This window comes from Galeopterus variegatus, unplaced genomic scaffold (genome assembly GCF_000696425.1).
Source record: "Galeopterus variegatus unplaced genomic scaffold, G_variegatus-3.0.2 Scaffold1419, whole genome shotgun sequence".
In the NCBI taxonomy this organism is placed as follows: Eukaryota; Metazoa; Chordata; class Mammalia; order Dermoptera; family Cynocephalidae; genus Galeopterus; species Galeopterus variegatus.
The window spans coordinates 1-12,809 of NW_007727530.1; the positions used below are offsets into that span (position 1 = coordinate 1).

General features: G+C 37.5%; 1 protein-coding gene across 1 annotated transcript in view; it reads right to left on the reverse strand.

Moving 5' to 3' along the window:
* Positions 1-7,297: 7,297 nt before the first annotated feature.
* The window catches only part of CHSY3 (chondroitin sulfate synthase 3), a 266,583-nt gene continuing 261,071 nt past the window's right edge, over positions 7,298-12,809 (reverse strand). Inside the window, exon 4 of the mRNA XM_008576889.1 lies at positions 7,298-9,702. Within this exon, the coding sequence (XP_008575111.1) occupies positions 8,140-9,702 (1,563 nt within the window). The 3' untranslated portion in view covers positions 7,298-8,139. The remainder of the gene's footprint in view (positions 9,703-12,809) is intronic.

The window sequence follows — 12,809 nt, forward strand, 5'->3', positions numbered from 1 at the left end:
GGTAGATACACACTCCATCCTGCCTGACTTACTGCGTCTTGGGGAAACCATGTGCTCTGGACTCATATGGACCTTCTGGGTCCATCTGCAGCAGATGGACTAACTCCATTTGAGCTAGGTTAAGTCCCAGCTCAAACCCAGACATTTTCAATTCAGAGAACAAAATGAATCTCTGAAATTCATTTTGTTCATCTGTAAAATGGGATACCTATTTTCGAGTTGATGAAGATCAAAGGAGATTGTTTCCCCTCCCCCAAAGTAATACTGCAGAGTAAGCAAGCACTTAATGAACCGTAGCTGTTATAACATCGGTCAGCGTAAACACATCACTTTGCTTTTTCCTCTTCCTTATTAAAGTGGCTTCTTGTGTGAAGTGACAAATCGGCAAAGTGTTTGGAGACAAAGTGACCTTTCCCTAAATTAGCTGCACGTCAGTGAAGAGGCAGATGTAAAAGAAAAGAATGATGATTATAAGCAATAATAGTTTGCTTCTGTTTTTATCACAGACTTTTTCTGAACTCTTAGTCTTATTAAAAGAAGTCTACTTGTCTTATGTAGAATGTGAAAATATGAACATTATTGTTATTGGAAAGACAGTGATAGTGATGACTATATAAAACATGATTATTTGATATTCTTAAGCTCACTATAATAATGGCTTACCAGAAAAAATATTATAAAATATATATAAACTAGTATTTTTCATTATTAGTTTGCAAAAGCAAAAGTTTCTAAAAATAAACATTAATTAAGATATATTCATGAAGTCTCTTCCTTTAAATGAATGAATAATTAATTCTGTAAATATTTTGATGCAATGTTTTTTCATTAAAGTACAAGCCTGAATTTAATTTTGAACAGATTAATTGAGAAATGGGCAGCACTTGGAAGGGATCAAAGAGCTCCAAGCTTCTCTGTCTTCAGTTTCTAGTCTAAATACTCAAGAGGCTGTTTAAAACCTCTGGGATTCTAGTCAACTAACAAGGAGAAATAAATTCCAGCACACTTTAAATAGACTAAGGTTTGGTAATGAAAAAAAGCTGAAAAACTTATGTTAACTTTGTCTTTCAAGCTCCTGAGTTATGTATCTGATAATAACTTTTCAAAACCAGTACTATAAACTTATAGTCTAAACTGTATACAGCTTGTATGAAGTAGTTCCCAAGTTCCAGAGAAGGGAAAGAACCTGATGGCAGAGAAAAGGAAGAAAAATATTGAAAGGAAAAGTAGGTCACCAGCATGTTAGAACAGCATGAAAACTAGGAGGAAAGTGAAAAAGTAGAAAGTAATGCATTTTCTTAGTACTATGTCTTTCACACTTTATCTCCTGTTAAAGGTTTTCCTTTAGAAACAAGTACTGGAGCCACTTTGGTGGTATAGGAGAAAAAGGGAAATAAACTTGAGGGTGTCTGTGATGACAGACTATTTAGTGTATTAAAAAGAAAGTTATTAGGGTGGTAGCAAACCCTAAGGTAGTGGATATTTGTTTTCATCTTTATTGTAAACTTTTTGCCCTGAATTATTTTTAACTGATGACAAGTTGAACTTCTGATGCAAGAATGAAAACACAAGAATTGAGGCAGATTCACTTTCTTGTCTTTAAAATTCAGCTAAAGATTTTAGATTCCATTTGATATATACACATACTTCTCCCCACTTGGATTAAATTTAAAACCATGGTGTTTGTGGGAGTTTTGGTGACAGGAGTTTGGGGGATAGGAGTTGGGGAAGAACTGAGAAAGAGATGGAGAAGAACACCCTGCAGAAGGAGGCCCAGTAGCATGGACAGGTTTGCTTTCGGGTAATGCGTGTTTTCACAGTCTTCGCGTTTTTTCTCCTTCAGGGTATTTTCCCAGACAAGTTCTCAATAAATATTTGGTAATCAGTTAACATTACAGATAAGAGTGAGTATTGTAGTTTCTTTGTTGTTGTTGTTGGAAGTCTCTCTTTTTATAATAGGACCATTTTATGTAAAATGTTATCATTCTAATATGATGTCAAACAAATCCTTCAGAATTGATGCTATAAATAAAGACTGGGGTTGGGTGGTGATGCGTAGGGAAAATATAGGAAAATGGTCAGGGCCCCTCAGATGTTCAGAATCTTGTCGAGCATTCAATGTAAATATCCACGTGTGCCCAGATGTTCCTTGGTTATTATCTAATGTAATTGCATATGGGCACCCAGGTGTCCTGGGTTATGGACTTAAGTATAAGGGACTAATGGCTCTTATACACAGGGCCCCTTGGGATGCTCCAGGAGGCCACCACGGTGGCTGCTCCTAGCTCTGGATAAACCCTAATAATTTTTTACCCATGGCTCCCAAGATTTTTTCCTATTACCTAGCTTGTGGACCAGCGTGTTAAGGGTTTGTGACCCAGTCTGTGCAACGGGCTTAAAAGGTTTGTGAACCCTAAGCCCTAGCTTGATGTGATGGAATCGCAAAAATGTATACTCACACATGATGGATAATCAAAACTCAGTAAACTCTGGTTTTACACCAACCTATAGACATAATGCACATTAATTAGATTTGATTGAAATAATATCCTACATGGAGTAGAATCCCAAACATGTCTCAGACCCTGGCAGCTTCTGAGATCAGAGAGGAAGAGGTAAATGGACAATTGGATATCAAATTGAAGCTGACACAAGAATATCCTGACATCTTTGTGCCAGTGACAGGTGGTTTGCTGCTTGATGCAGATGCTGACTATTTCGCCACCTGGGGGCATGAATCATTGCTGGTGTCTCACATCATCCCCACCATCTGTCACGGCAAACTTGGCAGTGTGGCTGGTGTCTGAACAAAGCTGCGAGGCCAACAGAGGCAGAGTCACACTGCCATATTTGGAAGCTCCAACCTGGCTCTGCTGTGGCCACTGCTGGAAAACTGAAGNACACTGCCATATTTGGAAGCTCCAACCTGGCTCTGCTGTGGCCACTGCTGGAAAACTGAAGATCTAGGAGGCTTCTGGTCCCAGCACAGGTTTGGCAATGACTAGGTTGCTGAAAAAAGGGATGGGGAAAGTAGGCAAATCAACGGGTTTGTGACCCAGTCTGTGCAACGGGCTTAAAGGGTTTGTGAACCCTAAGCCCTAGCTTGATGTGATGGAATCGCAAAAATGTATACTCACACATGATGGATAATCAAAACTCAGTAAACTCTGGTTTTACACCAACCTATAGACATAATGCACATTAATTAGATTTGATTGAAATAATATCCTACATGGAGTAGAATCCCAAACATGTCTCAGACCCTGGCAGCTTCTGAGATCAGAGAGGAAGAGGTAAATGGACAATTGGATATCAAATTGAAGCTGACACAAGAATATCCTGACATCTTTGTGCCAGTGACAGGTGGTTTGCTGCTTGATGCAGATGCTGACTATTTCGCCACCTGGGGGCATGAATCATTGCTGGTGTCTCACATCATCCCCACCATCTGTCACGGCAAACTTGGCAGTGTGGCTGGTGTCTGAACAAAGCTGCGAGGCCAACAGAGGCAGAGTCACACTGCCATATTTGGAAGCTCCAACCTGGCTCTGCTGTGGCCACTGCTGGAAAACTGAAGGTCTAGGAGGCTTCTGGTCCCAGCACAGGTTTGGCAATGACTAGGTTGCTGAAAAAAGGGATGGGGAAAGTAGGCAAATCAATAGCACTAAGAACTGATAACAAATCCCTTTATTGTCTCCTTAGGACATTATTTTGCACATTCACCCTGTAATATCCATAATCACATTCTACTTCCTGCACCTTCAATAATTAAGCACGAATGAGAGGTTAAGTGGACAACTCCCCAGCTTACTTTCAGTCCCATTTTAAAAAGAGATATCCCCAGGGTAAGGCACACTAGGTTGTTTTGACCTGCAGGGCCACAAAGACAGTGACTCGGGCAGGGAAACAAAAGCAGTTGGACACATGATGTAAAATGTGTTGAAATCTTCATTTCCCCATATAAATATCATCATAGGCAAGTTGGAGCTATAAATATTTTGTTGGCTGTTTGAGACTTATCTTGGTATATTTTACCTGCATAAGCCTATTTTCTGTTAGGTAGGGGGAGGAAAAGAGGAGAGACATCAAGTCTCTTTCCAGGTCCAGGTCTACCTTATGATATTCCCTACAGAACAAGGCAGTCCTAAGTGAGGGTTTAACAGGGCTGGCAGCACTATAACCTCCCGTCTGAACAATCCAAACTGTTAAAAGGGACTTCATCTTCTGAAAGGAGGAACTGTGCAGAGTGAATCTGGAAATGAAAACATGTGAAACCAGAGTAGCCCAGCCATGGGGCTGTTGTCCAGAGACAGCCTCCACCCTTCTTATGCTAAAAACAGACAGACTTTATAATTTACCTTTCTCATGTGTATTTATTCTCTTGGTTGGTCTATCAGTCGACACACTTGGTTATTTCATTCCTGTAGTTCCTCATCTATCAGCTAGGCATAATGAACTCAACTCTTTTTCCTTTTTTTTTTGTTTTTTTTCGTGTCCGGCAACGGATCGCAACCCTCAGTGTCGCGCCCATACCGGACCGGACTGGCAACGGGATCACAACCCTCGGTGTTGCGCCCGCACCTCGCTCAGCCAGTAAACGGAACCGGTCTGTATGTGGGATCCGAACCCTCGGCGGGAGTGCCACCGCGCTCCCAAGCGGCGCACTGTAGCAGTGCGCCACCGGGCCGGCCCATGAGCTCAACTCTTAAATTCAGAAATATTTCAGCATTGACAAAGTTGCTTATGTCAAGTCTGGATGGGTGAAGTGACATAGTCAAGCAGTTATGCAGTGCCACTCATCAGTGTGGACAGCTCTGCACTCTGCTGGCTGAGATGATACAGAAGGGTTGCCGCTGGCATCTGGAATTTTGAGCAGCTTTTTCTGAGGTGTGAGTAGGTGGATAGACAAACCCTTCCCTTCTGTGACATAGTGCTGGACAGAAGGATCTAGCAAAGTGGTAGAAGACTGAGATTAAAAGCCCGAGGAAGATCTAACTCGGCAAAGCTTCAGCAAACTTAGCTTTGTCCAGAATGAACATTCAGCAGGATCAAGCTGAATGGTGGATTGAACATGTCTATGTATAGCTAGACCTTTGCTCTCCCATTGTTTTCTACATCCCCCAAACAACTGAGAAGACATATGATAGAACAGAATGGCAGGCACTTCTAATTCAGACAGTCTTTTGCTTAAATCTTAATGATCAGCACATCAACATCATGAACTTGGGACAAGTTACTTAATTACTCATGGCTTCAGTTTCCACATCTGTTGAGTGAAGAAAATAATGTCAATATTCTGAGAGCTGTTGTGGGATTTAAAAGTAAAATGCAAGAAAAATGCATCATGTGTTCAGTGGAAAGTAGATGATCAATAAGAAGACATTGAAGGTTGATGGAACTATTACTGGGGTAACACTTAAACACAATATCCATAGCTGTTCATATAAGATAATGACAAAATATTCAGATTACTGTGCTCACATATTTTGTGCTTCTGGTTGCTCTTTAACCTTAAAGGCATTTAAGTAATAAATACTATACATATAGAAAAACACTCAATTTTACTAGTATCATCCTCATAATCTTCCATTCAGAAGATATTGCATTGCCTAAAAAAACCATAGTAAAGCTTAATGCAAAACTATAAAATAAATATTAAATACACCTAGATTAATTCTTCAGGATAGTGCATATACGTATAATTAAGCTCAAATGAGATCTCTGCATTCCCTAGTCTCGTCAGTATAATTTCATCAGTATAATAGAGAATGCCACTTTAGCCTTTGGCAGCTGCCTCATAACTCTTGAAGACCTGGAACGTTTTAACCTAGGTCTTTAATTTTATTCATCAGTAAAAATCTCTCTTAACTTCTCTAACTTGCCTAAGTTAAAGAAAAGAGCAGATGCTGATTTCTTTTCATCATTAGTAAAATAATAAGTACTATTTGGTTATAGATCATCCCAAATAACTATCTTTACTGCATGTTAATAAATTTACTGTTCAGAAAAATAAAACATGCAAAAGAGCGAAGTCATGTAATATAGGGAAAATAAGCTATTAAAGAAAGGGTTTGCAAAGGCCAGAGACAATATTAGAGCAGAGATCAATCTGAATTGTTGGCCCTGTCAAGATAAGCATTTTAACATCCCCAAACACCATTAATTCTAATGAATTTGACATTGTTGAGATTACATGTTACAGTCAAGGACACTGCCATCGTGTCTGTCCCACTATTAAGCAATGCTATTTTTTGAAGTCCCCAAAATGTCCTCACTTAAAGAGTTTGTTACCATGGAAGGTACCCATCACTAAAGCAAATGCTATGTGCCTTCATGGCAATCAATTCAAAATAATGTCAACAATTTATGACAGTCACTTTCAAATCAATTTTGGTGCAAATTATTTTCTCATTTGGTGAAAAAAGAAAATCAAAGTGCAGAACAGTATATACAACATGCTATATTTAGCATATAAAGGATGAAAAAATGAAATACATATCATTTCTGCTTTAAATACTCTGGAAAGGTATGAACACAAACACACATACACCCAAAATAGTTATGTGTGACTGGAGGCAGATCTGGGTGGATGTGGAGTGGCATAGCTGTAGGCATTTAAAAATTTTGTTTGATTTTGGAACCATGCAAATGTATTGCCTATTTACAAGATGGAATCTTAAAAATATGCCTTCATGACACCTTCCTCACAGAAATTCCTTTTCTCTTACCCTTCTTGAACATGATTATGCTTTTCTACAAACTGGACACCATTGATTCAGTTCAAAGAATGATATGTAATATTTATGAGTTATTTTTCTATGTCTTTTTTTATAATTGTAAACTTGATTTTATATTCATAATTTCTCCAATGACTGCTGTAACTCTGAGATACAACAAACCCGTATAAAAGGTAATTTCTTTCTTTTTTTAAGAGACTGATAATTTCATTTTGTTTCAACATTTTATTTTATTTATTTACTTTTTTGGCAGCTGGCTGGTAAGTAAAAGGCAATTTCTAAACTGTTTTTAGGTCAGCATGATCCCAAAGCTGAAGAGATTGAGGAAGAATGCTTCTCCTAGATTGTAAATTATTGAATAAAGAAATTGCTCATTTTAATCACTTATGAAGGCTAGGTTTTTAAAGCATAATAATAAAAAAAAGCATACCCATAATAATCCCTTGCTAATGTTTCCAGCCCATGCAGCAAGCACGTTTTGGTGAATATGACCATGAAGAAATACACCGAATATGACTAAAAGAAAACAACAAAACTTTTTCAGAGTTTTTGAAAAAGAATACTGTTATACCTGTGTTTTATTATAAATAAACAGGTTCTGTCATATTTTATCTTCTTGCCAGCAAATGAAGGACATTGTTTCATAAAGCTTCTAAAATGTACATGAATATTTAATTAAATCATATTTCCTTGAGAAAATAAAGTTCATTCGCATTTATAGCAGACAGTTGTGAGGAGCTCATAATTGTCATAAGACCAGGGTAGCCAGTACCAGTTGCTTGTGGAACAAAACTCCTCGATTTTAAAACTTTTTTTAAAAAATAAACATACAATCATAGGTGTTCATTTACTTTAAAAATCCTAAAGATGAAGAAAATTATTGTCTATATATTTAAGTCCTTGTATAAATTACAAAACTCAAGTTTATGTTACAGAGTCCCTTCCCCATAGGAAGCGTAAAGCACTTTTGTGGTACCTTTCACCAATTTATGTAAATATTTGTATCACATTGAATTTGACAAATAAAATAAAAGTCGATATTGCATCTTTAAGCCCCAAGAGAACATTCTTCTAAGTTGTCTCTCGTGATGGATGAGCTTCAAAAGTCATTTGATTGCCATGACTTAACTCAATCTCAAATAAAGATATATAAAAGTAATACACATATTGACTTCAGTAGAAATCTGAAACATCAGTGAACTGTAGACTCTTCTTGCTTGAGGTCAACAAACACTCTTTAGAAGACAACCAAGAGTAGTTTAAGACCAGGACAACAAAATAAAATTATAACAATAATAATAATAATAATAATAATAAAAATAACGACAATAAAATTAAAATAACAACAACAAACAATGAGGTAAACTCCCCTTAAAAAAGGCAATAAGAGTTGCCTGGACTGTCAGGAGAGAGTTCGATTGTACCTGACACCCAAATGTTTTTCTAACCAGAGTTCAGCCAGTTGCATGGTTGAGGCAAAAGTACTTGCCTTGGATCCTAAGCACATCTTATACTGCTTAGGTTCCAAGTTAGGATCACAATGAACTGGATGGAAAATATGCACCACTCCTACTTCTTGACTTCTGAAGGGCCTTAAACCAGAAAGAATAACTTTATTGTAGAGATCTACATCTTCCAGTCCCCAGCCTTGTATTGAGGTATCAAATCCACCTGTACCTAGAAGATCACTTTTGTAAATACAGGTGATTCCATATCCATAGTCTCTCCAAAATCCAGTCTTCTTTGAGAATACAAAGTCATCATCAGTAGGAGGATTTCCCCCATTGGTTACCTTTGGGTCATACTGGCTAAAGATGATGGGGTAGTATACCTGTTGTCCCTGAATTGTATTGTCTCTACATCGTTGGAGAAAGTCTCCTCTGAAGATCAAGTCAACATCACAAAATAGCAGCAAAGTGTCATTGTCAAACTGGGAAGAAGCCATTTCAAGACCAAGACCTCTGGAAAACTCTCCCTTCATAGGAATCAGGGTCATTTCTGCATTAGGGTACCTGTTCTGGTATCCTTTTATCAGCTCAATATGCTTGATGGAATCTTGGCCAACATCTCTACTGAAAAGGATGATGACTAGTTTTACATTCTGCTTTGGGATAAGACACGTATTTTCAAAGTTCTCCAAGAATCTTGAGAAAATATCATACCTTCCAATGAGAGGAACAAGAATGTGTATTTTCTTTTCACTGTGCCCTCCCATTTCTTTGGCACCTTGAAAAGAAGATAATATCTTTAAAGAATTAGATATGAAGGAGAATGACTGAGTGTTACTGTTAATACTCTCCACAAGACTGTTGACATCCAGCTCTTCAGTTTCTCTGAAGAAAGGCTTGCTGAATAACTGCTGAAGATAGGCATGACGTCTCACTGGCACGGTCAGTTTCCTTCCCTTGTGTCTTTTGTATAAGAGGAGTAAATCCAAAATGTACTCCACCCCATGCATGGGATTAACTCTGCGGTAGCCATACTGAATCTCCTTGAAGTCAATGACCCGTCCTCTGCTCTTGGCATTCTCATTGATCATCTCCATCACCTGTAGGACAGTGTCATCCAGTGCTGTTCTTAGGATGCTATTGATGCTCTGTCGAGGAGGTTGATTCTCAGCTGCTGAGTAAATGAGCTTTCCTGTCAGGAACTCCCATTCTATCACTTCGTTTCTCTCCCGAGGCTGGAAGTGGTTGAAAGAAGGCATCACTCCCAGCTGCTGGTCCTCTTTGCTCACTTCCGTGTTACTGAGCTTGCTCATCAGAGCACTCTCCCTGTGGAGCTGGATGGTGCGGTAGCGAAGTTCAGAAATTTTGCGACTGAGCATGTAATTATGAAGCCTGTATTGGTATGCAGGCCTTTTGTTGGGATGAAGTGTTATGGCTGCATGGATTTTACTATTGTGAAGGTCTTGGATATATCCTTTCCGATTGTGTTCATAATTTTCATGGAACAGTTGTTGCATCTGAAAAGTAAAAGGAGATGAGGATTTTTAGATTAATTTAAAAAGAAAAAAAGCAGCAAGCTAAAACATTTAAATTAAAATATTTAATATCTTTATTTATATGGTAGTTAATAACAAAAGTTGTTTATAAAATTTATATTTAAAAGAAATTATAATAGTTTTATAATTGACATATAAAATTGTATGTATTCATCATGCACAACATGATGTTTTGAAGTAGATTACAGAGTGTGGGATGACTAAATCTGGCTAGTTAATAAATTAATTACTTCACATAGATGTCAATTTTGTGGTGAGAACACATACCATACACTCTTTTAGCATTTTTCAAGAATACAGTATATTATTATTAAAAATAACCACCATATTGTATGACAGATCTCTTGAACTTATTCCTTCTATTGAATTGAAATTTTGTATCCTTTGACCAAACATGCTTGTGGATCAGAAGAACTAACATTGTGCAAATGTCCATACTATCCAAAGCAATCTACAGATTCAATGCAATCCTCATCAAAATACCAATGACATTCTTCACAGAAATAGAAAAAGAACAATCTTAACATTCATACGGAACAACAAAAGACCCCATATAGCCAAAGCAACTCCGAGCAAAAAAAAAAAAGCCAGAGGCATAACATTACCTGACTTCAAATTATACTACAAAGCTACAGTAAACAACACAGCATGGTACTGGCATAAAAACAGACACACGGACCAATGGAACAGAACAGAGAACCCAGAAATCAACCCACGTACTTGCAGCCAGCTGACATTTGATAAAGGAGACAAGAACATACATTGGGGAAAAGACTGATTCTTCAATAAATGGTGCTGGGAAAACTGGACATCCATATGTAGAAGAATAAAACTAGACCTGTTCCTCTCACCACATACCCAAATCAACTCAAAATGGATTAAAGACTGAAATATAAGACCTGGAACTATAAAATTCCTAAAAAAAAATAAGGGAAAAACTTCAGGAAGTAGGACTGGGCAAAGACATTATGAATAAAACTCCCAAAGCACAGGGAAACTGAAATGACATTTGAGATATCATCTCACACCAGTTAGAAAGGCCATTATTAAAAAGACAGAGAATAACAAATGCTGGTAAGGATGCAGAGAAACGGGAACCCTCTTATTCTGTTGGTGGGACTGTAAATTAGTGCAGCCATTATGGAAAATAGTATGGAGGTTCCTCAAACAACCGCCAAACAATCCAACAATCCCATTGCTGGGTATATACCCAAAGGAATGGAAATCAGCACATGGAAGGGATACCCACTCTCCCATGTTTATTGCAACTCTATTTATAATAGCCAAGAGTTGGAACTGACCTAAATATCCATTGATGGATGACTAAATAAGGAAAATGTAGTACATATACACAATGGAATACTGCTCTGCCATAAAAAAGAACAAAATTCTGTCATTTGCAGCAACATGGATGAACTTAGAGAAAATTATGTTAAGTGAAATAAGCCACACAAAGAAAGAGAAAAACCACATGTCATCACTTATTTAAGTAGGAGCTAAAAAAAAACAAAACACAAATAAATTAAAAAAGAAAGAAGAATGCAACAATCATGATAATTCATTGAACTTGCAAAAGGAGAGAACAGAACTGAGGCTACCAGAGGTGGGGAAGGGGGAGGGGGAGGAGAGGTTAGCAAGAAATTGGTAAAATGACATGAAAAATTATTACATTGTGTAAAGCTGAATTACTAATTATCCTGACTTAAGCATCACATATTGCACACAGGTACTGATATACAACACTGTACCCCACAGATATGTACAATCAATTAAGTTTCCATAATTTTTTTTTAAATGCAAAAAAAGAAAAATAAAAGAGGAAAAAACTTGAATAAGTACTTCACAAAATAGAGTAAGCAAATACCAGATGAATATTAAAAAAAAATTCTCTACCTTATTCATCATCAGGGTAATTGCTATGAGTCAAATGTGTCCATCAAAAGTTCATGTATTGGAAACAATCTCCATTGTAACAGTGTTAAGAAGGCAGAAAATCTAATTTTGGAATTTGGAAGGTGAGACCTTTAAGGTGATTAGATTGTGAGGAACAAGTCCTAGAGAATGGATTGATCCATTCATGGAATAATAGGTTGATGATCTAATGGGTGTTCATGGGCATAGTTCTGATGGCTTTATAAGAGGGCAAGTGAGCAGGTTAACTCTCTTGCTCAACCCTTTCTCACCATGTGACAACACCCTGCGAAAGCCCTCACCAGATGTGTTCCCTGGACCTTGGACTTCCGGCCTCTGAACTGTAAAAAATAAATTTCATTTCTTTATAAATTGCCCAGTTGCAGGTATTCTGTTTTAGGCAACAGAAAATGGACTAATACAGTCATGCAACTTAAAATAACAATGTAATAACATTATGGACCTAACATTAGTGGCTAAAACTAAACAGATTGATAATAGTATGCACTGTCTAGGTAGTATAGGATTTGGAACTCTCATATACTGCTAGTGAATATAACTTGGCTCAACCACTGAACACTACTGTATCAAGTAAAATAAATATACACATTCTCTGTGATTCAGTAATTCTACTCTTAGATATAGGCACAGTACAAACACATACATACATAAACCTGAAACATATGTAAGAATTTTCATAGCTGCATTATTCATCATAACCCAAAACTAAATGTACATCAAGAATAGAACAGATAAATAGATATAGTATATTCATGTAATGAAAAAGATATCAATTAAAATGAGTGAAATACTACTACTCAACCACATGGATGAAGCCCATAAACACATAAAAGAAGCCATATGACAAAAAAATACATTTTTGTATTATTCCATTTGTACGAAATTCAGAAACAGGTAAAGTTAATCTCTCCTGTTAGTTGTTAGAATAGAGATCAAAAATTAAGAAGAGGTGGGCCAAACCCGTGGCTCACTCGGGAGAGTGTGGCTCTGGGAGTGCAGTGGTGCTCCTACCGCAGGTTCGGATCCTATATAGGGATGGCTGGTGCGCTCACTGGCTGAGCGCAGTGCGCGCGACACCAAACCAAGGGTTCCGATCCCCTTACTGGTCACAAAAAAAAAAAAAAAAAAAAAAAAAA